Here is a 27543-nt window from a genome sequence, read left to right as displayed (position 1 = left end):
CACTGTAAGAATTAAGGCAATATTAAACTATTGTACTTTTGGTCAGATATTGAATCTACAAACAATTTAATCTCAAAAAGTAGAACTGGGTCAGGGCAAGAGTCATTTGTATGTCTGCAGGATATTGTGATAGATAGAAGGGGACAAAGTACGGATGCAACTCATAAAATTCAGATTCCATTAAAATTGATCACTGCCCCAAATGGCAGATTAGAGGTGACTTTCCCAATTCCCACCCTTTCTTGGCAGTTTTAAAATTACATACAAGAAGGGGAACACAGGACCTTTACTATCAAAAGGCTTTACTATGGGAATTAATATAAGGAAAAAAGGCATAGGCTACAGGGTTTTGGAGTATCACACTTATTATTTTACTTATAAAAATGTATTTCCGGGACTTTATTGAATGTAAGCGGATACTGGAAGCCATTTGGTGTCCTCTGACTTTACTAATCTCTGTGATAAGTGTATAAGGACCCGTATTGCTTTGATTTAATAATAACATGGAGTACTATACATTATGCCTGCACTTTCAACCTTTTGTTTACTGATTATCCCAGCGCACACTCATAGGGGTTAACAAAGGTCCTTATCAGTAGTAGCAGCCTGGCTATGTTGTAATATCAGCCAGCAGAGTAAGGAAGCCAGTGACCTTTGTCTGGACATATTGCCAGTGCTGGAGCTCTCTCCGTTGACAGCCTTTGAGTTCTGCTGTGAATGTGAACACGTATTACCTGTCCTGCCTGTGCTAGAGAGGCACTCCCCGCTGTATTACACTCCATTCCCGCACAACAAGAGGCCCAGCCATGCAGCTCCCTGAGCCGGCGGGGGCCATGCTCCTCTCTCTCACCGCTATTCCGGTCTCCTACCTAGTAAACTCCCTGTCTGCAGCGTCTGAGTAAGTATGATCAATTAGCCGGTTGTCATTGGGCTGTGCAGCTAGTAATATATGCGTGCTGATTTATTGTTCAGACTCTTTTCAGCGAGAGAAGTGATAGAAAAAGAGGTCATGCATTCAGTGTTGTTCAGTGTGTATGTGTATGTATATTTTTATATATACATATATACAGTATACTAGTATCTCACACTGTTTTTCCGATTTAACAGAGAGCGTATTCTTTCAGTTTTAAAGGCGATACTAATCAGGAGAGCAAATATTGTGATTCCTGCAAATGGTGAACTATGAGAGAAAAAGTGTCACAAAAAAAGATTTTTTTTTTAAATCGTATGATTTATACAGGGCTCTAGCTGCGGATTAATTCCTTTTATTATTAAAAAAAACTCCCAAAGAGGAAAACATTTTTTTTAAAGGACATACAATTACAGGGACACGAACCCCCAAACTATGTCATAATTTAGATATGGCATACCATTTTAAACAACTTTTAAATGTACTTCTATTATCTAATTTGCTCTGTTCTCGTGGTATCCTTTGTTGAAAATTATACCTAGGTAGGCTCAGGATCTGTGAACTAAATGCTAATTGGTGGCTGCACATACTTACCTCTAACTTTGGCTTACTGATGTGTTCAGCAACTAGTGAATTGCTGCTCCTTCAATAAAGGATACCAAGAGAATGAAAATAATCAAAGCAATGAAGCAAAACTGAAAATAGAAATAAACTGGAAAGTTGTTTAAAATTGTATGTTCTATCTGAATTATGAAAGAAAAAATTGTGTTTCACATTTCTGGCTAGAAACAGATACTTCATGTAGAAAGCTCCTTTATTTGATTCAATCGATCACCGTTTTTAGCTGCTACAGCAGCCCACGGCTAAAAAGTTTTTTGGCTAAGAGGTGATGTTTTCACATCTTAGCCAATAGCCGTGCTCTGCTGTAGCAGCTAAAAACGGCGAGCGATTGAATCATATAAAGGAGCTTTCTACATGAAGTATCTTATACTTCATGAATGAAAGTGCCCTTTATTTCTTTCAATAGTAAATCCTTGCGTTTGTAAAACGCTAGGATTTACTTTCACTTTAAACTCAACTGGAGATTTTTGACAAGGCTGAAGTTGGCTTCTCATTCGGCCAGCTTCTTATTCGCTGAAGTTGGCTTCTTATTCAGCCAGCTTCTTATTTAGAAACTGATTATAATCAGCAAAATAAAAATGTAGGAACAAAATATCTACAATTATTTTTATTTTAAATTAAATAATAGACTTTCCTAAAACCTAAACAAATTTAAATTTTATACAAATACTTGTTATATTGCAATAAACAGATGGTAAACATGGCACAATTTTGGTTATGTTTTGAATAAGTAAATTGTATATTGAAAGGGTTAAAATCCTTTTGTGCTATTGATTTATGTCAGGATATACACAGTGTGTGAGCCTCTTCATAGAATCATTGTGTTTTAATCCTGGCCCAATGCTTTTTATAGTAAACAAACTGATGCCAACCTTGCCACCTCATATATTTTCAAAAAAGAGAAAAAGTACTGGTTCTAATCAGCTAGGGGGAAGTCTATAAAAGGGACATACATACTGTCTATAATTACAATATGATACCAGAATACAGTATGTGGAAATAGCTGTAACAATTGGACTCAGCTCTAAGTTATGCAAGTGTCTTTAATACTACAAACTGATTAACTTAAATTCCTATGTAAATTAAGCAAATTCTATAGAATTTAACAATATTTGTAGTAGATATACTCACAACTCTTAAGTTATACAGGTGTGTAAAACACTACAACCTGATAAACTTAAATTCCTAAATTAATTGGGCAAATCCTATAGATTTTAACAATAATAGTAATAGATATATTGCTCAAATATTAGACTAGCTTGAGGAAAGCAGATTACGATAATATTTAAGCCTAATATTTAAGCATACAGGATGATTGCTGTGATTTAGCAATAAAAAACCTTATTAGTGCAATAAGGAGTGAACAATCCGGTAAAACGGTCTCAGTTTATAGGCTTATTGTATCCAATAGCTATAATTTACCCAGGTACAAGATAAAAGGCTATATTCAGATTAACCCAGTGATTATATAGTAATGTATAAACCAAAGACTATGTCAGATAATAGGAAACAGGATCATTTATTAATAACCTTGGTGAGGGTCTCAGTTGAGTGTTGGGGAGGGGGGTCGAGCAGTGAGTTGGAGGACAGGAAGTGGATTCGGCAATCGAAAACTAGTTTTTCAAGGATTTTTTAAGCTAGTGGGAGCAGTGATATGGGGCGGTAGTTTGCAGGAGGGTTAGGGTCAATGGAGGGTTTTTTTGAGTATGGGGGTGACCTTTGCATGTTTGATGGAGGCAGGGAATGAGCCGGTAGAAAGGGATAGGTTGAATATATGAGTAAGAGTCGGAGTGAGGGTGGGAGACAGAGAAGGTATTTGATGTGAAGGAATTGGGTCAAGTGGGCAGGTAGTGAGGTGTGAGGAAGACAATAGGGAAGCCACTTCGCTCTCAGTGGTTGGGAGGAGGGTGCAGAGAGTGGCAGAGGGGGTGACTGGGGGCAAAGTTGGGAGATTGCAGGCTTGTGTTGGTATGTTTCTTCGGATTGTAAGTGTTTTATTGAAAAAGTAATCAGCCAGGTCTTGAGCACTGAATGCCGATGAGGGGGGTGGTGCAGGTGGGTGGAGGAGAGAGTTAAAAATGGAGAAGAGTCTTTTAGGACTTGAGGAGTGAGTGGATATAAGAGAAGAGAAGTAGGTTTGCTTAGCTAAGTGAAGGGCAGAAGAATGAACTTATAGTGCATGAAATCAGGTTCAGAGCGGGATTTCCTCCAGGCACGTTTAGCTGTGTGGGAGCATTTTTGTAGGTGGCGTGTTTGCTGGGAGTGCCAAGGCTTGAGCTGACGACGTGGGGCTTTGCGAAGTTGTGGTGGAGCGAGAGTGCCAAGTGCAGAGGAGAGAGTATTGTTATATTGGGTTGGGGGAGGTGTATTTGAATAAGGTTAGAGAGTTGGGGAGGGTCTACAGTGTGCAGATTTCTACAGGTGCAGGGTCAAGGGGGGGGAAGTAGGTTTAACCTGTATATTAAGATTAAAGGTGAGCAGATGGTGGTCTGAGATGGGAAAAGGGCGGCAGACAACATCAGGGAGAGAGCAGAGATAGGAGAATACCAGATCAATAGAGTGTCCATCGCGGTGGGTAGGGAATAGGGTGGATTGTGAAACACCGAAGGAGTTAGTGAGTGAAAGAAGTTTAGAGGCAGATGGGTTGTCAATGGGGATGTTGAAGTCCCCCAGAATTAGAGTATGTTTATTTGTAGAGAGAAAGTAAGGAAGCCAGGAAGCAAAGTTGTCGAGGAATTGGGAGGTTGATCCAGGGGGGCGATAGATAACTGCCACTCTGAGAGACAGGGGGGAGAAAAGGCGAATGCAGTGGACTTCAAAGGAAGAAAAGGAGAGAGATGGAAATGGAGATAGGTACTGATAGGAGCAGGAGGGGAGTAAGATGCCAACACCGCCCCCACCATGTCTTTTACCTGGCCTAGGAATATGAGATGGCAACGTTTGCACCAGTTTACTACAAAAAACGTTGGGCCAGGCTGAGAACATGTTTATTCTATGAAGGGGCTCACTCACTGTATATATCCACACAGAAATCAGTGGCCCAAAGGATTTTAACCCTTTCAAAATATCAGTTACTTATTCAGAAAAAGGTAAAATATATGAAGTGGCAAGGTTGGCACAAGTTTGTTTGCCTTAGAAACTGTTGAGCCAATCTGAAATCATGTGGATTTTATGAAGGGGCTCGTGCCCTGTATATAACATCACAGAAATTAGTGGTCCAAAGGATTTTTACCGTTTCAAAATACCAGTTACTTATTCAGAAAAGGTTAAATATATGAAGTGGCATTGTTGGCACCAGTTTGTTTGCCATAGAAACCAAAGGGCCAGGTTGAGAACATGTCTATCCTATGAAGGGGTTCACGCCCTGCAGGGCCACCATCAGGGGGTGACAGGGGTGACTCCTGTCAGGGGCCCAATGGGCCAGGGGGGCCCCATGAGGCAAGAACTAAAAAAAAAACAGTGGGTACTACAGCAGAGTGCTAATTGAGCATGGGAAATGTTATTACAAGGAGTAAAGTATTAGCATTTGAGAGGATTTCTGAGTGTGCACTAAACCACTATGCACAATGTGAGACAGACTTGGCACGTTGTACAGTGTGGGCAGATCACTTTCATTTGCAGAGGAGGTAGGACTTACTTAGCAAGTGTTTTTTTTATTTTTTTTGTGCAATTTTTGATTGTAACTTCAGTGTAGTAGTAGTTGTATGGTGGGGCCAGGGGTCCATAAAAACATTTTTTTTTAGCAGCAGTGTATTTATGATTATTTGACAATGCTGTAGAAATTCTATATTTAAAACCATGCAGAAATGTTTCCTCCTCAATAAACAAATGGTAGGTGCCCTTTTGGCAGATATGCATTTTTTAGGCAGTTCAGGGCCCTTCCTTTCAGCCACTGCATGCTGTTGTCATCATTTAGTTGGCATCTTCCCTTACAAAAAGATAATCAGTACTCCATGTTTTGTTTTCTAACTCTCCTTTTTTTTTTTTTTTTTTTTTACAAAACTGTAGTCTACCTCATTACTTGTCAGGTCAATGTAATCAAGTGCTGAGTGTCTGTTTGGGTGTCTGTGTCTGAGTGTGTTTCTTTGTGTGTCTGCTAGAGTGTCTATATGTGAATCCTTATGTGTGAGTGTGTGTGTGTGTTTCAGTGTATGAGTGTGTCTGTGTGTGTGTATTTTACTACCTTTACAACATTTCTAAGTTTAAATAGACACTTAAGAATAAAGTGCATATACGTTTTAGTCACTTGGTCAAAAATTGCACATGTCAAAGGAGGGGGGGGGGGCCTGATCAATGGTTAAGTCAGGGGCCCCAAAATTTCTAGTGGCAGCCCTGACGCCCTGTATATATCCATACAGAAATTATTGGCCCAAATTATTTTAAAAATACCAGTTACCTATTTAGAAAAAGTAACATATATGAAGTGACATGGTTGGCACCAGTTTTTTTGCCATAGAAACCGTTGGGACAGTCTGAAAACATGTGAATTGTATGAAGGGGTACACACCCTGTATATATCCACACATAAATGAGTGGCCCAAAGGATTTTAACCCTTTCACAATACCAGTTACTTATTCAGAAAAGGTAAAATATATGGTGACAAGGTTGGCACAAGTTTGTTTGCCTTAGAAACCGTTGGGCCAGTCTGAAATCATAAGGATTGTATGAAGGGGCTCACACCCTGTATATATCCACAAATAAATTAGTTGCACAGGGGATTTTTACCCTTTCAAAATACCAGTTACCTGTTCAGAAAATGTATGAAGTGGCACAGTTGGCACCAGTTTGTTTGTCATAAAAAGGTGTTGGGCCAGTCTGAGAACATGTCTATCCTATGAAGGGGTTCACACCCTGTATATATCCACACAGAAATGATTGGCCCAAATGATTTTAAGCCTTTTAAAATACCAGTTACTTATTCATAAAAGGTACAATATATGAAGTGACAAGGTTGGCACCAGTTTGTTTGCCTTAGAAACCACTTATATCCACCTAGAAATCAGTGGCCCAAAGGATTTTTAACCCTTTCAATATACAAGTTACTTATTCAAAACATAACCAAAATTGTGCCATGTTTACCATCTATTTATTGCAATATAACATGTATTTGTATAAAATAAAAGTTTGTTTAGGGTTCAAGAAAGTGTATTATTTTATTTAAAATAAAAATAATGCTAAATATTTTGTTTATACAGCTTTATTTGGCTGATTGTAATCAGTTGCCGAATAAGAAGCTGGCTGAATAAGAAGCCAACTTCAGCAAATAAGAAGCTGACCGAATAAGAAGCTAACTTCAGCCTCATGCTTTTTGTTAGTATATTCGATTTGTATAGGTTGAACTCGATGAACTTCAGTCTTGTTTTTCAACCTCATTTACTATGTTACTATATCCCTTTAAAGTGAATGTAAAGTTTGACGAATGTGTGCCCGGTTTTTAAAAATCCTATTAAAAACAGGGGCACTTTCATTCATCAAACTTTACATTTTACTTGTTTTGTTAAAATACTTACCTTTTCTTCTTGAAAGCCGCACCAGCGCTTCCCCCGCTCGTCGCAAGCCTCGTCATACGTCACCAATGATGAATCCGGCTTCCTCCAATCATGGTGTGGCCTCAGGCAATGTTTGCGCTGGGGGGAGGAGCCGTGATTGGAGGAAGCCGGATTCGTCATTGGTGATGTATGAAGAGGCTTGCAACGGGCAGAGGAAGCGCTGGAGCGGCTTTCAAGAATAAAAGCTAAGTATTTTAACAAAACAAGTGAAATGTAAAGTTTGATGAATGAAAGTGCCCCTGTTTTTAATAGGATTTTTAAAAACCGGGCACACATTCTTCAAACTTTACATTCACTTTAAGCTAGAGATGTTTTTTGTTTTTTTTTGGGGGGGGGGTTTAGTGGCATCAATGGAGGCTACCTACAACATATATGACAGAAGCAACATTTTATATTAGACAGATTTTTTGGGGCATGGTGTTTTTAAAAAAATAATAATAATTTGTAGGATAGGGCATCTCAAAAATGTAATTGACCTCTATAAATACGTTTGGAAAACGTCATCAGATTGTGGGAAGTACACTGCATGGAGTTTCACTGGGTTTTCAAATTTGAAGGACTTTTAAACCATTTGCAAATCCTGACTGGAAAATTTATCAAGCTGTAGGCAGACACGTTCTCAAGAAGAGAAACTGTTCTGCCGCAATTGCTACCTGTCCCCTGCTCACATGCAACTTATTGTGTGAAAGCAGGGCCTGTCAATCACTATGAAAAATCACTACAGTATGGGCTGTAACTAACTAAGAAAGGGACTTGGGAATTATTATTTCAGAAAATTTGGTACACAATGCAGCATTGCAGCCAGTAAGGCCAGTCGAATACTTGGTTTAATTGGAAGAGGTATTAGTAGCAGAAATAGCAAGGTTCTTATGTCACTTTACAGATCATTAGTTAGACCAAATCTGAAATACTGTGTACAGTTCTGGGGGCCTATTTATCAAGCTCCGCATGGAGCTTGAAGGCCTGTGTTTCTGGCGAGCCTTCAGGCTCGCCAGAAACACAAGTTATGAAGCAGTGGTCTAAAGACCGCTGCTCCATAACCTGTCCACCTGCTCTGCACAGAAATCAACCCGATCAAATACGATCGGGTTGATTGACACCCCCTGCTAGCGGCTGATTGGCCGCGAAGCTGCAGGGAGCGGAATTGCAATGATAAATGCCGACAGCATATGCTGGTGGCATTTATCGATGTGCGGCGGACATGATACGCTACATCGTATCATGTCCATCCGCATTATCATAAATGGACCCCCTGGAGACCATATTTTTAGAAAGATATAAATAAGCTAGAAGCTGTCCAAAGGAGGGCTACTAAAATGGTACATGGTCTAAAATATAAAACGTACAAAGAAAGACTCTATGATCTAAATATGTATAGTTAGAGGATAGAAGGGAAAGCGGTGACATGATAGAAACCGTCACATATATGCCAAAACAAGGGGTCACAATCTCTAAAGTTAGAGGGTAGCAGATTCAGGAGAAATTTGAGGAAGCATTGTTTTACAGAAAGGGTGGTGGATTCATAGAATAAACTTCCATTTGAGGTGGTAAACACAAAGACTGTAAAGGAATTAAAAAATGCCTGGGACATACATAAGGCTATCCTAAGGAAAAAGTAACATGTAATATGGGTAGTCTTGATGGGCTTTTTTGGTTCTTATCTACTGTCAAATTCTATGTTTCTATATTAACAAGCGAGTTCAGGGTGATTTATCACCGCCATGTCAGAGTCCTGGCAATCCCTGGTAACTATTTGGCCTGACTGGCGAAACTGTAGGAGAGACAGCAGTCAGACCTTTCCAACCTGTGACAATTCCACATGATCCAGGATGGTTGTAATGTATAATTGTGTGCTTTGCTAATGGATTGGAATCATCACTTACCCAAGCTGCCATACAATGTCTTTGCACAGGAATTCAAATAGGTTTGAATTAAAGCCAGAGTACTTCAGAGACCATCCTTATTTTTAACCACTGCTGCTAAATATGAAGTATGATATACTATAGGGATGGCCAATTGTCTGTCCATAGGCCACATGCAACCCTCTGCACAAGTTTTTGCAGCCCCATGAATAAAGCAGAACTGAGAATGTGTGCCATCGCATGTGATTTGGGGACTTCTGGTTGGTGGGAAAACAAGGTGACTCAAATGGGCTCTCTTGAGGGGAAAATAGCAGAGGGTATCCTGCAGCTTTACATAAATTTGGCCGGGGGACACTGGACATTTTTAGAAAATAAATTAGTTTAATTAGCATAAATGAATATGCAACCCTTAAGACTTTAAAAAATATTTATCTGTGGCCTCCATGTGTTAGGAAGTTGGCCCTCACTGATATATTATGTTATACCATTACTTACTTTAATGGCTAGTAAGAAATATTCAACAATTAAGACCCTATCACTGCCTGTTAATGTACAAGTCATGAAAAGCATGTACAATACTTGTATCACTTTACTGTTTATATAGATGTGAGGTAATATGTGACACACTAGTATAGCTATGTGTATGGTTCGTCATCCAGCCTTTGGACCACAGTAATTTATATGTGCAGATAAATATTAACACTTTAACTGCTGTAGATCCCAGTTCTGGTATATATTTATTTAACATTGATTTCCTTATCCCCATCTCTTGATAGTAATTGAGATTATACTACTTTATTAAATGGATAGGAAAGTCAAAATTAAACTTGCCTGATTCATATAGAGCATGTCATTTTAAGACACTCGTTCTCTTAGTATCCCATTTTGAAAAAGAATACGCACATATCATACACTAGTGGGATCTGCTGATAATTGGTTACTGCACACATTTGTCTCTTGTGATTGGCTAACTAGATGTGTTCAGCTAGCTGCCAGTAGTGCAATGCTGTTCCTTTAGCAGGGTATGTCTAGGCCTGCAAGCTAGTAACTCAGACACCTCTCAAGCTACATTAAAGGGACATTAAACACTGAGATTATTATACAAAGTGTAATATATATTTAATAAAACATCTTTGCAATATACAGGTGGCCCTCGTTTTACAACGGTTCAATTTACACCGTTTCAGAATAACAACCTTTTTTTCCAGTCATGTGATTGCTATTGAAAAGCATTGAGAAGCAGTGCATTTATTAAAATAGCCAGTAGGGGGAGCTGTCCGCTTGTGTTGCAGCAAAGCCAAGCAAGCTGAAATTAATTAGTTTAACCAGACCTGAGCTATCGAGCAGATTTCAAAGGAACAAGATCTTCCTGTCTATAAATCAGTCCAGATTGGAATGCATAGAAAGAACTGTTTGCAGAAAAATGCAAGTGAAGTCTGTGTTGTGAAGTCTTTGAAATGAAGACTTTAAATGCTAAACAGCATTATAAACCTAATAAAATAATCACACAACACAGAATATATAATTAAACTAAGTTAAGTGAACAAAAACATTTGCTAAACAGCATTATAAACCTAATAAAACAGCATTATAAACCTAATATTAGGTTTATAATGCTGTTTATCAAATGTTTTTGTTCATTTAACTTAGTTTAATTATATATTCTGTGTTGTGTGATTATTTTATTAGGTTTATAATGCTGTTTAGCATTTAGTCTTCATTTCAAAGCTTTAAAAATAATGTATTAGGTGTTACTTATGACAATTTTGAGAGGGGCATGGAACCTATCTCCCTCACTTCCCATTGACTTACATTATAAACTGGGTTTCAATTTACAACTGTTTTGATTTACAACCATTCCTTCTGGAACCTAACCCCGGCGTAAACTGAGGGCTACCTGTACTTTCATTATTTATTTTACCCCCTTTCCTTTTATTTAGTTTTTGTCAGAAATGCAGACTCCAATCTAAGCACTTCTATATTCCACACAGTCATTGGCTGCACACTCAAGCAATCCATTTATAACTGTCCCTAATTGGCCTCAGCAAAGAAGGAAACCTAGGATACAACATGGCGGCACCTTCTACTTTATGGAGATTGAAAACAGGGGGGGGGGGAAGAGAAGAACAGCCCCTGAGCAGGGCATAAGGTACAACATAACACATAAACATGTATGAATAAACAAACGGCACATAATTAAATATAACGGTAAACCAGAATTTGGTATCATGAGTAGGCAGTCAATATCTGTTAGTAACATCTTCAGAATGAATCGCAAAATACAGCCCCATTAACAGAGTCAGTTAAGGAGCCAAGTGGAGCCCCTTATAGTATTTGACCAATGCCCAATAACTAAAGAAGGCAGTCTCTAACTGTTGAAAGTAGGTATTTGCAGGTAACCGATTGTTTATATCAAATCAGTATGAAATGGATACCCATCAGAACCAGGGCCGGATTTACATCTTAGGTGGCTGTAGGCACAAAAACCTGAAGCGCCCCCCCCCCCCACCCCCCAGAAAAAAAGTGGAAAAAATTAGGACTTTTTTTTTATTATTATTTAGTACAACTAAAAATAAATACAGGTAGCCCTCAGTTTACGCCGGGGTTAGGTTCCAGAAGGAATGGTTGTAAATTGAAACCGTTGTAAATTGAAACCCAGTTTATCATGTAAGTCAATGGGAAGTGAGGGAGTTAGGTTCGAGGCCCCTCTCAAAATTGTAATAAGTAACACCTAATAACTTATTTTTAAAGCTTTGAAATGAAGACTTTAAATGCTAAACAGCATTATAAACCTAATAAAATAATCACACAACACAGAATATATAATTAAACTAAGTTAAATGAACAAAAACATTTGCTAAACAGCATTATAACACAACCCAGACTTCACTTGCATTTTTCTGCAAACAGTTCTTTCTATGCATTCCAATCTGGACTGATTTATAAATAGGAAGATCTTGTTCCTTTGAAATCTGCTCAATAGCTCAGGTCTGGTTAAACTGATTAATTTCAGCTTGCTTTGCTTTGCTGCAACACAAGCGGACAGCTCCACCTACTGGCTATTTTAATAAATGCACTGCTTCTCAATGCTTTTCAATAGCAGTCACATGATTGGAAAAAAAGGTTGTTATTCTGAAACGGTGTAAATTGAACCGTTGTAAAACGAGGGCCACCTGTATTAGATGTAAAATTACATTTTCCCTTTTATGGAGATACACAAATACACACACCAATTGCAATATTTGTTGTAATGGAAGCTACACCAAAAATCAATATTCACTTGACTCAAATGGCCATACAATTTCTATTATGTATAACAAAAACAAATCATGTTAAACTTTTAATGCAAAATATTCTAAAGAAAACCCTATTTAAAGGGACATAAAATGTGACAGTTTGCTGGGCATTTTATTATTGCACTAGTGCTTGCACAGAAGTGTGTTAGCCTCTTGCAAAAGAGTTAAACACATAGTCAATGTCAGTTCTGAGACAGCAATACACATCTGTGCAGACCCAGATGGGCTCATAGGACATGTTTATTGACAAGCCATTAGTGTATTGCTTTTCTGGAGATGACTTTGACTATGTGCTTAACATTTTGTTGGAGTTAAACACAGTTTTGTGTAAACAATAGCAATATTAAAACTAGCAGCATGCAAGCTCATCACCATCAACAACCTGTGGAGCCAGTGTAAGAAAATATAAAATGTAGGTATTTTTTTCCACTACATGAAAAAAATCTTGTAAACTCTGATATTTTTGGTACAAATACACACAGATGTTACATTTATTTTGTTCTGAAATATAAATATCATATGATGTTGCTCTCAAAGGAAAACATGGAATGTTGTAGATTATATGTAATCCAGGGGTCAACAAATGTGTTTAAAATTAGAATTTAGAAATTCAATTTACCACAATACAAAAATACCACACTTACTTGATAAAAGAACAGATTAACAATTTTTAATGTGATGTGTGTGTATGTGTATATATATATATATATATGTGTGTGTGTATGTGTATATATATGTGTGTGTGTGTGATGTGTGTGTGTATATATATATATATATATATATATATATATATATATACACATACATATACATACAAACAAATATGCCATGTGAGTGGTTTATACACATTTTACAGCCTTACAGTCTACAAACTTTGTTGTCAAAGTGCCCTAAAGGCTGTAAATCACAATCGGCTTGTTGTGATAAAGAGCAGAGCAGCTAGTCCCACATAACCTCCATGCTTCCAATGCCGTTATAGAACAAATACATTGATCCGGAAGCAGAATTTAAACTCCAGGCTATAAAAAAGGAATAAAGCACATAACAAGTTAATACACTGCAACCCTCTCTGGTAGCCAAGGGGTTAAAGTGCTCTGCTTGTTATGTTTTCATTCTAGGCAGCATTAGAAGCCTTGTACAGTCCTAACCTGTTCTGAAGCTTTCATTCCTCAACAAAAAGTGTCTGCACCACATCAGCATGGAGCTTGGCTGTGTGAGGCAACAGAAGTACATAAAATAAAAGTGAAACTAAACATGCCTGGCGAAAATGGGAGGGGTTAAGTTTTAATCTTTTCCCATCCCTCCTTCATGGCTCCCTCAACTGCTGTAACATATTCCCAATGAAACACTCGACTTTGTAGGCACCTGGCAGCACAATTCTTACTAAAATAAATGCCCTCATAAAAACTGACAGGCAGGCGCCGCTCACTGCAAGGTGCCTGTAGGCACATGCCTACTGTGCCTAATGGGAAATCCTGCCCTGATCAGAACAACTTTACTTATCAAGTCGGTGAGATCTCTTCTTCTCTAGGGGATTCAGGCTCCATATGGATACTTGAGGTAGTCCTCGACTTTTTCTGTTTTTTGGTGGACCCCACCGGTGTCCACTCTCATTGAATAGATTTTCTCTGTGGATTGGTGGTGAGTGGGGTATTAGGAAGCTCAAAATTAATGTGAAGGCGCTGTAGTATGGAGAGCCCTTCTTCCAGGGATGAGCATCCATAAGACGCATTCAAATGCGTGAAGACCAATTTGAAGGGGAAGTTCCATCTATATTTTATTTGGACTTTTGTAAGTGCCGTTGTTAGTGGCTTGAGTTCTCTACTGTCAGGTTTACTCTCGTCTTTCAACAAATGTGAGGTTACTTCTGTTTCTTTAAGAGCTTGAACAACTATAAACCTCCTTCCTATTTAAGCTCCTCCTGCCCATTCTACAGTGCTTAGTATTGTAGAGGTTTACTCAACGTACAGTGAGCCTACTTCCTGTGAACGCTGTTCACTTCTGAGCCTTTGTAGTATTTTTTATTACACCTCTTCAAGTCCTGTGTGAATGCTGTTCACGTTAACAACTTCAAGGATCTCTAATGGATATTGGAATCCTTCAATTTTTGTTTCACTTACTCTCAACCTTATTTCTTTAACTTTTTCGCCCAGCTCAAAGCATCTGCGCTTAGCCCAGCTGACTCCTCGGATCACCTCTTGCCTCCGCAACGCGGTGACGTCACACGCCAGCTGCGCTCTCCATTGCTCACGAGCGGTCCGCTGTACAGCCCTCTGGAACTCAATACCGGTTTCAAACAAGATAGATTACCTCCCGGTAAGATGAGCACTACTGAGCTATTGTTTTATAATAACTGTTATGTTCGAAGTTGACCTACGATACAAACAGCTAAGTAATTTGCCATCACTGATCAGTTAACTATTTACCACCTAAACGCATTGGCATAAAACTGTGTGTCCATTTTAACTACGTTAAAGAGTTCATTTTTGCTTACAATGCTTCTCTGATTCCAACTCAGTCTACCTGCTACATACTTTAATTCTCTTTACCAACTGCTGTTATCTAGTGAACTCTGAGGGTATTCCTTTCCACTTTAATTTTGTGTGTAATTTGTGCATACATGTTTCCTATACCATTTTCAGGATTGTATGTTTGTTCCACTGCTGCATTTATTCAGTGTTAAAACACAGGTGGCAGCAATAGGGAGAACTGACAAATATTTCCTGTATATCAATTTCAGCTAGTTGATATAATCAACATTGTTGCCTCCTATTACCTATGTTGTATCCGCTTATCACATTTGCTACAAACATACATTTAGATTTATATTAACCAGCAGTTGCGGTCCACATTACTAACTCTGCGCACAAACTCATATCTTTTAGATGTTACAAATTTGGGCGTGACATCTACGTTTTCTTAGCGTGGTTGGGGCAATGTCTGCGAAAATTTGTATTGAGTGACCCTCAAAGTCAATATTTTGTTGTTGTCTGGCCGCTTTAATGATGAGCTCTTTAATATGAAAATAGTGAAGTTTGAGGACAATGTCTCTTGTAGAAGATTGTTGGGGTTTGGCTAAGGCCCTATGAACTCTGTCCATTAGGAACTTGTCAGGTTCAATGTCAGGAACAAGCTGGTGAAAAAGTGATAGTAGGTTCTTATAGGATTCTGGTAAGTTTCTAATTCGGAGATTAGATCTGCGAGATCTATTTTCAAGATCTTCAATTTGCTCCTCAAGTTTATGGATATATTCTTCATGGTCTGACATAGCTTTCTGTATGCGAGGAATTTCTTCGGCTATATCATTTGTTCTTTCTTCGAGGTCAGCTGTGCGGGCGCCAATATCTTTGATATCTTGTCTTAGGTCAGACAGCGCAGACTTCAATTCCTCATGGAATAATGATTTAATTTGGGACAAAAGTTCTTTATTTTGAATGTCTGCAGCAGGCGATGCACTGGTGTCAGAAATGTTAGTATCCAGACTTCTACCCGAGGTCGGCGAGCCTTTAACCAGATGCTTTTGCTTAAGCTTAGATTTAGAAAGGCATTCCTTAACAGTTTGTGTTTTGTTCTTCATCTTTGAACTATAGGTTCTAGGGTTATAGATTGTATGCGTATAGTAAGATAAAAGTCAATTGTAAACGTATAGAGAGCTCAGGGGCAAAGATATAGAGGTCGTATGTTTAGTTAAATATTCTAATATTGCATTACAGTGCTGTTTCTCTTTAGCTGCCAGGAAACATTTGTCAGCCTGCCGCCTTCCCCAGCTTCCTGTTTATTGTTCATCCATCATGAAAGCCATGGAGGGCATTCATTATGTAGAAGGATTTTCAAATTACACCTGGAAATGATGAAGAGCAGTTCCCTGTCTTGAGACCATAGCCTTTAAAATAATACTCCCAAGAAGATTCCCAAATCGCAACCAAGCAAGCTGCCTCTTTAGGCTCAGGAGGAGTAGTTGTTATCTCTTGTATGGGCTGAATAGAAAAAAAAAAAAGGGAAACTGCGTCCGTTTACAAAATCAACACAGCATATTTTATGACATCACTTTTATGGTGTAGTCATTTATATTGCGACTGAAAAAGAAAAAATTGTTTGCACAATTGAATAGTGAGGCCCTGGGGGCAGTGCAAAAAATAAGAGTATGGACTTAAGGGCAATTTGTCGCTATATGCCTTTAATTATGAAAGTTCTGGCATATGAGGTTATTGGTAAACCTTAGGCTTTTATATTTATGTTTGTATTTCACAAGGGCCCAATGTTATTTCTCCTACATTGGTGTGTCCGGTCCACGGCTTCATCCTTACTTGTGGGATATTCTCTTCCCCTACAGGAAATGGCAAAGAGAGCACACAGCAACAGCTGTCCATATAGCCCCCCCTCTGGCTCCGCCCCCCAGTCATTATCTTTGCCTGCTCTGAACAAGTAGCATCTCCACGGGGATGGTGAAGAGTATGTGGTGTTAGTTGTAGTTTTATTTCTTCTATCAAGAGTTTGTTATTTTAAAATAGTGCAGGTTTGTACTATTTACTCTACAACAGAAAGTGATGAAGAGTTCTGTTAAAAGAGGAGTATGATTTTAGCACCAGTAACTAAAATCCATTGCTGTTACCACGCAGGACTGTTGAAACCAGAGAACTTCAGTTGGGGGTAACAGTTTGCAGACTTATCTGCTTCAGGTATGACCAGTCTCTTTTCTAACAACACATAGTAATGCTAGAAGACTGTCAGTTTTCCCTTATGGGACCGGTAAGCCATTTTCTTAGACTCAGTAACAGATTAAAGGCTTATAAATTGGACTCTATACTGGTTGACACTATTGTGGGCTAAATCGATTTGCTTATATCATATTCTTATGACATTTGGAGTGTTTTATGAACTTAGAAACACTTTTGGGAACGTTTTAATTATGCCTGGCATTGGTTTAGACGCCTAATCTAGTCAGAAAGGCCCCTTCACTCTGGTATACAGAGGGAGGAGGCCTCATTTTCGCGCCTCAGTTGCGCAGTTACTTCCAAAGGCAGTGCATGCAGCTTCATGTGAGAATGTCCTGTGGCTGAGAAACAGACTCCGGAAGGCTTATTTCTGTGGTGAATAATCCCTAAGGAAGGTAAAAGCCCCAGCAAAGTCTGTGGCAGGGACTGTAGTGTGTTTAAACTGGTAAATTGAACAAATAGCTCCGGTTTGCTCATTTAAGGGTTTAGAGACTTGAAATTTGGTGTGCAATACTTTCAAAGCATTAAGACACTGGGGTGTAAATTTTGTAAAGATCGGATATTTCCTTCATAGTTTTTCAAACATTCAGAAATAAAGTGTGCTCTTTTTATTATTTAAAGAGACCGTAACGGTTTTGTTTAAAAACGTTTTTATTGCATTAATAGCCTGCCAAATTCTGTCTAACATGTCTGTACCTTCAGATAGCATATGTTCTGTGTGTATGGAGGCCAAGGTGGTTCCCCCTTTAAATGTATGTACAAATTGTGCCATGGCGTCCAAACAAAGTAAGGACAGTACTGTCACATTTAATAAGGTTGCCCAAGATGATTCTTCAAATGAAGGTAGTGGAGATAGCTCATCATCCTCTCCTTCTGTGTCAACACCAGTTTTGCCCGCGCAGGCGATACCTAGTACATCTAGCGCGCCAATGCTTGTTACTATGCAGCAATTAACTGCAGTAATCGATAAGGGAGTGAGTTTCCGCAGACCAGAGTGGGTCATCGTCACGACCGACGCCAGTCTCTTAGGCTGGGGCGCGGTCTGGGACTCCCTGAAAGCTCAGGGTCTTTGGTCTCGGGAAGAGTCTCTCCTCCCGATAAACATTTTGGAACTGAGAGCGATATTCAATGCGCTCCTGGCCTGGCCTCACCTAGCGAAGGCCAGATTCATAAGATTTCAGTCGGACAACATGACGACTGTAGCGTACATCAATCATCAGGGGGGAACAAAGAGTTCCTTGGCGATGAGAGAGGTATCCAAGATCATCAAATGGGCGGAGGATCACTCCTGCCACCTATCTGCAATTCACATCCCAGGAGTAGACAACTGGAGGCGGATTATTTAAGTCGTCAGTCTTTCCATCCGGGGGAGTGGGAACTCCACCCGGAGGTCTTTGCCCAGTTAACTCAACTATGGGGCACTCCAGATATGGATCTGATGGCGTCTCGTCAGAACTCCAAGGTTCCTCGATAGTAGCTGCACTTCCTGTCACACCCTTTTGTCGATACCAGCCAATCCGTGCTCGTCTATGACGTAGCTCCACCGCTCGGCCAATCCTTCTAGGGCAACTTCAAAAAATCCCAGTCCGGGGAACAAATGGAAAAATCCCTGATACTTATCAGGAATCAAAAGTTCGTTGTAAGACCTGGCTTTGTAAAGGGATAATGAAATAAGTACAGAAAGAGAAAAAGCCGGATGCGGTCTTAAATTAAAACGTCCAATTTATTGGTCAATGTTAAAAATAATTGACAGTACTCAAAACGAAAAAGTCTAACATGTTTCGGCACACGGCCTTACTCATAGACATGATTTTCTTAGTGAAAACCGCCAGTATTTAAAAGCAGTAGTGAGTATCTATTGGTTGTCATTAATTGCTAACAGGTAACAAGTGATAATATACTTAAACAATAAGAGAACCTAACTAACAATGCTGTTAAATAAACACATAATTGCTACAAAGGTATATAGAATTAACATAAATGGGTGGCATGTAAGTCCCAGCCAATATTAATATTAAATAAATAAATGAATATACCATATGTGTAGCGGCTGGTTTAAATTCAATTATATCAACAAATAAATAAATAAGTAAATGAATCTATACAGACAGATTGCAATATTACACAGGTAAACCACGAGAGGCTTGTTTTGGTTTGCTATAGCGATTTAGAGATTCAAACACTTATGATCATATATGCAATGTCAATACATAAGCCTAGAATAATTATGAATAACTACTGTTATGTATAACCAACTAAAAACGGCCTCTGTTTCATACAATTCATATATCTAGTAATCTTAGACTTAAATGTATTTGTGTTTGTTATTAATAATAGTGATAATAATAATTGAGCACAAAAAAGCCTATGATGTTATGGGAATTGTACTATAAAAGCACAAGTTATCCTATTGGTGGTGAAGACAAATACAGGAGAAGTTTAGTCATTTGAAACTTAGTATATATCATTAGTTTTAAACGATTTAATACTAAAGAGACCTTTCTTTGTTTGGAAAATATATTATGACAACACGGGTCCTCCTGTTAATGTAAACACCAACAAACACAAGGAAAAAATACAAACAGAGTAATCAACCAGTGTGTCAATTATTGTTAATGGTTAAAGAAATTATTCTAGATTTGGATTTGAATTACTTAATTGTGTGCTCAGGGAGAAACTTTCTAGTTGGTTTAATGTAAGTAAAGGAGGGGGTAGTATATTATGTTATGGGCATAAGTAGACCCCTCATAAATAAGTAATAATTATCAGATTGATACATGATCATATAATATCTTGGTGAATTATTCCCAAAAGTTTATAATGTCATTAATGGAATTATATCCATCAGGGATACGCGACTTCAAAGTGAAGATCCAAAATGCCTCTTTTTTCAAGAGGGCCTTATTACGATCACCACCCCTGTTTTGTGCTTGTATATGGTCAATAACCATCCATCTAAAGGTTGTATTACTGCTAGCATGTGTCTGAATGAAATGCTTGGCCATATCAGATACAGGATCTGATCGTTTAATATCAGATAGATGTTGTCGGATGCGTTCTCTAACCTCCCTTGAAGTGCATCCCACATATTGTTTCGGGGTGCATGTGCACCAAATCATATATACTGCAAATTTTGTATATATATTTTTATATATATATATTAGAGTCGTATGCAAAAGTTTAGGCACCCCTGACAATTTCCATGATTTTCATTTATAAATAATTGGGTGTTTGGATCAGCAATTTCATTTTGATCTATCAAATAACCGAAGGACACAGTAATATTTCAGTAGTGAAATTAGGTTTATTGGATTAACAGAAAATGCGCAATATGCATCAAACGAAATTAGACAGGTGCATAAATTTGGGCATCCCAACAGAAATATTGCATCAAAGTAGAGCCTCCTTTAGCAGAAATAACAGCCTCTAGACGCTTCCTATAGCTTGTAATGTGTGTCTGGATTCTTGATGAAGGTATTTTGGACCATTTCTTCTTGCAAAACATCTCCAGTTCAGTTAGGTTTGATGGTTGCCGAGCATGGACAGCCCTCTTTAAATCACCCCACAGATTTTCAATGATATTCAAGTCTGGGGACTGGGATGGCCATTCCAGAACATTGTACTTGTTCCTCTGCATAAATGCCATAGTAGATTTTGAGCAGTGTTTTGGGTCATTGTCTTGTTGAAATATCCAGCTCCGGCGTAACTTCAACTTTGTGACTGATTCCTCAACATTATTCTCAAGTATCTGCTGATATTGAGTGGAATCCATGCGACCCTCAACTTTAACAAGCTTCCCAGTACCTGAACTGGCCACACAGCCCCACAGCATGATGAATCATCCACCAAATTTTACTGTGGCTAACAAGTGTTTGTCTTGGAACGCTGTGTTCTTTTGCCACCATGAATAATGCTCCTTGTTATGACCAAATAACTCATTCTTTGTTTTATCAGTCCACAGCACCTTCTTCCAAAATGAAGTTGGGTTGTCCAAATGTGTGTTTGCATACCTCAAACAACTTTGTTAGTGGCGTGTGTGCAGAAAAGGCTTCTTCACTCTCCCATATGCTGAATTGTTGAACGAGGCACAGTGACACCATCTGCAGCAAGATGATGTTGTAGGTCTTTGGAGGTGGTCTGTGGGCTGTTTTTGACCATTCTCACCATCCGTTGCCGTTGCCTCTCTGATATTTTACTTCTGGCCTTAACAAGAACTGTGCCTGTGGTCTTCCATTTCCTCACTATGTTCCTCATAGTGGACACTGACAGCTTAAATCGCTGCAATAGCTTTTTGTAGCCTTTCCCTAAACCATGTTGAAAATCTTTGTTTTCATGTAATTTGAGAGTTGTTTTGAGGCCCCCATGTTGCCACTCTTCAGAGGAGAGTCAAAGAGAACAACAACTTGCAATTGGCCACCTTATATACCTTTTCTCGTGATTGGATGCACCTGTCTATGAAGTTCAAGGCTTAATGGGCTCACCAAACCAATTGTGTGTTCCAATTAATCAGTGCTAGGTAGTTACAGGTATTCAAATCAACAAAATGACAAGGGTGCCCAAATTTATGCACCTGTCTAATTTCGTTTTGATGCATATTGCACATTTTCTGTTAATCCAATAAACCTCAATTCACTACTGAAATATAACTGTGTCCTTCAGTTATTTGATAGATCAAAATGAAATTGCTGATCCAAACACCCAATTATTTATAAATGAAAATCATGGAAATTGTCAGGGGTGCCTAAACTTTTGCATATGACTGTATGTATATATATATATATATATATATATATATATATATATATATATATATATATATATATATATATATATGTGTGTGTGTGTGTACACATGTATATTTTTGTGTTTATAGGTGTAAATATGTGTTTGCACACATACATACATATAAACACACATATACAGTATATATATATATATATATATATATATATATATATATATATATATATATATATATAAATGTACAGTGCCCTCCCCTAATTGTGGCACTCTTGTTAAATATGAGCAAAGAAAGCTGTGAAAACTTGTCTTTAATGTTTATCCTTTTGATCTTTTGCTCAAAAAATAAAATAAAAATTAATTTGTCCCATATTGCTTAAAGGGTTAGAACTCTTTGCATTTTTCCAGAAATAAAAAATACACAATCAGAAAGTTCAACTCATGCACTTTTAAAAAAACGTACTTGTTCTTAGTAACAAAGCTTGCATAATTATAACATTTATATTCTCATTTCTGTGTAACACGGCTCCTGAGACCGCCCCTAATAGAGGGCTGGGTTCACTGCTCTTACATAGAAATCTTTTAGCCAATCGTGCGACAGAACCGATTTATGTATTTGAATGTTAATGAAGCAGTTGTTCACATGCGTAGTCTTAATGATGGGCATTTGGATGCGCAATGGAGAAGCAACTGACACCATGCCATGTTTGATTACCCCCTTTAGAGCATAAAGACCTATAGCACAGAGAGCTGCCTGGTGACTGAGTGCAAGGGGAGAAGGCGACACGAGAAAGTAGATGTGTGTAGCAGAGACTGAGGACGTGAACCCAGAAAGTGAATATGCAGAGAGATTCAAATAGAAATATCTAATATTAAGGGCTGCCCAATAGAAGCTGAAGATAGGGAAGGGTGTAAATAAAATATACAGAAAAAGTGCGTGATGAAGATGGCGAGAATGAGCCTTTTGCAGAGAAAATAGGTCTTTATGTCATCCTCATACACAAGCAACATCTTCACTCCGATGTAGTGCTTTAGAGATAAGTTGCTTTAGGAGAATAAAAGAGCACGATGCAATAGTGATGCTCCTTTGCTTGTATAATTTTCCCACCTGGATCAATGTGAGCACTCAGATGCCTTCAATGCGTAGGTCGCTTAGTGACAGTAGTGCGAGTCAGGCGACCCGACGAAATGTGCGACCGTGACGAAGGAGGTGTCTCTAGCAGGTGATTGGTGGTTAACAAGTCACCTGTGCGCTGAGGAATGTGGTGACGTCACGGTCGCACATTCTGTCGGGTCGCAGATTTCGACACTACACCGACAAGGGCTTAATGACGCGGCAGATGACTGTGGAGGAGTGAGCTATGCGCATGCGTTTTCTAAAGAGTTTGCTAATGCGCATGCGGGATACCATTACTGTTCTACCTAGGTAGAACTCTGCAATTTGTCAATATAATTAGAAAAAAAGATGGGATTGGCAGAATCGATTATTTCATCAGCAATTTACAGGTAAACTGTAAAGATTAGCTGATGGATGTTATTTGCTTATTTAAAAAATGTGATATAATGTTTTAAGATATGCAACGTTTTATTTTGGGTTTATTATCCCTTTAATGTCCCTTTTAAATTAGTTATGATGCTGAACCATAAACACTGCAAGTTGTTTCATTTTGAAAGTAATGGCCTCTATTAAAGCCTCCCTGGAATCTGTGACCTTTAGTATGGTGGCACCCAAAATGTTACAACCAGCGAATCTGAACCAAATAGAAATCAAAATGCACTTCTAGCAAAATGTAACTTTGCATTCACTTCTTGTTCTTCTCTACTTTTCTTTTTTTAAAGACTATAGACATTTTGTTCTATACTTTATTTCAAGACAGCCTTGCAAGTATAGTAAATGCAAGGCAGATCAGCAAGGTTAAGATGAGAGGTGCAAGAACACATTAAGCATGGCCAATGATTTATTTTTTTCCGGCCACTTGCCAGCACTGCATGGTTCTTGTAGAATAAAAAAAAAAATGTAATAATAATTTTCTAAATGTATTTCAATAAAATATGTACTAATTGTAACTGGAATAAATTGTATAGCTCTGCAATTTGTAGAATTCTTAGAAATGGAAATGCACCCTGCAGACTTCTCAAGGATAACCCTGCTACATACTGTATCTTTTCCTAATTGGCTTTAACTGATAACTGCAAAATAATACATTTTATACAAACATTATGACCGTGACTTGTCTTGCTGTCTGCAGACTCAATCCTGGATTGATTCTTCCAAATATAGCAAATAGTGGGGGTTGTTTGGCTGTTGGAAAACAATTGCAATAAAAATGATGTTAAAGTGAATGTAAATTTTAATGAATGAGTGCCCGTTTTTTAAAAATATTATTAAAAACAGGGGCACTTTCATTCATTAAACTTTACATTGCAACATTTTTTTTAAAATACTTACCTTTTTTATATCCCTTTAAAGGGATACTAAACAAAAAAATTTTCTTTCATGATTCAGGTATAGCATGCCGTTTCTAATTTATGTCTATTATCAATTTTTCTTCGTTCTTTTGCTATCTTTTTTTGAAAAGCAGGAATGTAAAGCTTAGGAGCTGACCCATTTTTTATTCAGCACCCTGGATAGAGCTTGCTTTATTGCTGGCTATATTTGAAAATAGGAGTAAATTAAAAAGTTGCTTAAAATTGCATGCTCTATCTGAATCATTAAAGTGAAGGTAAACTTTGTTGAATGAAAGCACGTTTTTAAAAATACTAATAAAAACAGGGGCACTTTCATTCATCATAGTTTACAAAGCAGCTGTTTTGATTAAAAACTTACCTTTGTTTTTTGACAGCCAGAGCAGCTTCCCCCTCCTGGAAATCCTCTCTTCACTCGTCAGCAATGACTAATCCGGCTTCCTCTAATCACGGCATGGCCTCAGGCAATGACTACCCTGGGGGAAAGCCGTGATTAGAGGAAGCCGGATTAGTCATTGCTGACATGTGAAGAGAGGATCTCCATGTGGGGGAAGCTGCTCTGGCTGTCAAAAAACAAAGGTAAGTTTTTAATCAAAACGGCTGCTTTGTAAACTTTGATGAATGAAAGTGCCCCTGTTTTTATTAGTATTTTTAAAAAACGGACTTTCATTCATCAAAGTTTACCTTCACTTTAATGATTCAGATAGAGCATGCAATTTTAAGCAACTTTTTAATTTACTCCTATTTTCAAAAAATTTGGCTTTAGTATCCATTTAAGTGTAATATACGAAAAGCATGCTGTATGGAAGTCAACAGTTCAATTAGTCAAGCAGCATGCACAATTATAGGGGTCGATTACAATCTGTTGTCAATTTGCTCCCAAAAAATGCTTTTTGCTTTCCGGCTAAGGAACAGATTATGAAAGGCACGCTATCGTTAGTGCGAGGAGTGTAAACGCGATCTTGAGATTGCAGTTTTCTTTATGCTTGAATCCATATTACAAGTGCCACTAAAATTAAATTACTATAAATTTGTTTGTACAAACTTGCAGTAATTTACTCTCCCCATATTTTCCATGGGCGGCGATGAGCTGCAGTGTCCGCTCAGATTACAAGTTGAAAATAAATGCAATAACTCGGACACAATCCCATTTTGCCAGAGGAAACAATTGCAATAAACTACTCTATAATCCCCTAAACCACCACACCCCCATATCACAAACTACCCCTCTACACTATTAACCCCTAAAGACACAACCCCCATCGCAAACTACCCCTCTACACTATTAACCCCTAAACCCACCCAAGATCACAAACTACCCCTCTACATTATTAACCCCTAAACTGTAACACATCCACCGCAAAATACCCACTTACATCTATAACCCCCCTAACCTAACACCCCTTAGGTTACCCCCAAAAAAACTATCCTTACCTGAAAAAAAAAGAAGCTAACAGTACCTTAAAAAAAAAGCTACCGGGGGCGGAGCCAGCCATTGAATCGATAGAACGTACATGCCAGGAGCTCCTGACGATATTTATCTTCAGGGAAACTTATACAATTCGTTTGGCTATAATTACGAATTTTTATATGCCCCTTACAAATAACAGCTTCCAGTACTACACACGAATGAGGTTTGGAGCTAGGGCTGTGATTTTCTCTTAAGCCCTATATACATACCACGTGGAGGCCTACTGCGACTGCAAAGCATTGGATGTCAATACTCTACTCCTACTAGGACACTGAGATCTGCCTCCACATTCCTGGGGAATCTCTAGTTACTACCATGGGAGATATTACTGCAACACTGCTGACCCTCCTGTCGGACTTTGAGAGGGAAATGCTCAAGGTCTTAGGCCATATCCATGCAGGCACCGAGAAGTTGGATACACAGAGAGAGGAGACGCATCAGACCCAAGGCACAGAAATGGCTGCTCATTACAGATCTTTAGAAGCCCACTATACAGGCGACACAGGTGACCTCCGTAAGCGGGGCGTATGTCCGCCTCAGGCACATTCACTAATCCTTTGGAGGGAGCACAAGCAGACCTTGGGGGCTCTAGGTTGGAAGGACCGCCTATGGCTGAAAGCTATGACAGATTTGCTCAGCCGAGATGGGTTCCCGGGGAGTGCTGATGCCGATTCCGGAGACTCTATGAAGCCACGAAATATTGGGGTCCGTATGAGGGGAGCGGACCTCAGTTTTGGCAGCCGTTTAGATTAAACATGGCACAGCTGAGTGAAAGAACTATTATTTGGTGAGAGATCTGTTAGCTACATACGTAGGGAACGACAGCCCAATACAGTTTGCTAGGGGCATAGGATAAAGGGCCGGTAACATGGCAATTCACCAAGTTTCCAAACGCTGGCAAGGCACTGAAGTGTGAGACTGTGTCATCTGCTCATATTTAATATGATGTTTTTTGAGACTGAGTTCAGCAGTGCCCGTAATCTTTATAAGGAGACTTTGGTTCTTTATCGTTATGACTATACATGTATCCCTGGGCATTGGTAGAGTCTGTAATAACATATGTGGATTTTTGAGCCTCTTTCCCTGTACCCTTCTCAGAGCTAAGGCAGTACTGGCATGTTTATTTGGCTATTATCAACGTGCTTAATACTTAGGAGTATATGGCTTGTATATATCTAATTTGATTCTTGACTTAGCTATAGTATAGTCCAATGTTAATGTACATTTGCCTCTAGATCTTATAGAACAATGCTAAGTGTCAATGTTTTACTGTAACCCATGTCTATTGCTTTATGTTCTCTTCAAGAGCATATAGTTCAATTGTTATGTATTTTTATTGTTTGAGGAGGACTATCTGACTTGCCTTTGCAGCTACAATTATTTAGGATTAGCTAAGTTTAGGGCTCATAGTTCATTTAAAATATCTTAAACATCTTGTTTACCTGTATACTACCATGACAAAAGAAAAAGAGAATTTACATGTTTAAGGTGTGACAGGCAGGATCCTTATACAGTATATAAATTGAGATCATCTATGGAAATGATATTACTACTGCGTTGTCAGCGGCCGGGATGACGCAGTCCAGAGTTTATTTTGATCTAGAGAGAAGAATCTCTATAGCGTGTAGTTTCCTAACCTGCCTTAGGCTATATTCTCATATATACTAACCACTAAAATAATCCTAATAGTCCCCATGGTGATCTGGCCTTAAGTCTTAATGTGATAGGATGTAAAATATACATAAATATGTTGGTTACACTTAGCTATAGTCCCTTGATAGTACCTAATTTGCGGTTCCTATCTTACATTACAGGGGAATAGAGTTTAGTCATTGTATGTGGAATATCAAACCATATTCCATCTAGTAGTCCGCCCTACATGCTTATATAGAGGTACAATTAAAAAGATAAA

At 38.5% G+C, this 27543-nt stretch overlaps 1 protein-coding gene across 1 annotated transcript in view; it reads left to right on the top strand.

The window, feature by feature from the left end:
• The first annotated feature begins 282 nt into the window (after positions 1-282).
• The window catches only part of TM6SF2 (transmembrane 6 superfamily member 2), a 170659-nt gene continuing 143398 nt past the window's right edge, over positions 283-27543 (top strand). The window contains exon 1 of the mRNA XM_053702918.1: positions 283-898. Coding sequence (XP_053558893.1) covers positions 807-898 — 92 coding nt within the window. The 5' untranslated portion in view covers positions 283-806. The remainder of the gene's footprint in view (positions 899-27543) is intronic.

This window comes from Bombina bombina, chromosome 2 (assembly GCF_027579735.1).
Source record: "Bombina bombina isolate aBomBom1 chromosome 2, aBomBom1.pri, whole genome shotgun sequence".
Classification (NCBI taxonomy): Eukaryota; Metazoa; Chordata; class Amphibia; order Anura; family Bombinatoridae; genus Bombina; species Bombina bombina.
Note: the sequence above shows the minus strand (reverse complement) of the source record. Positions and strands in the feature narration are given on the sequence as shown.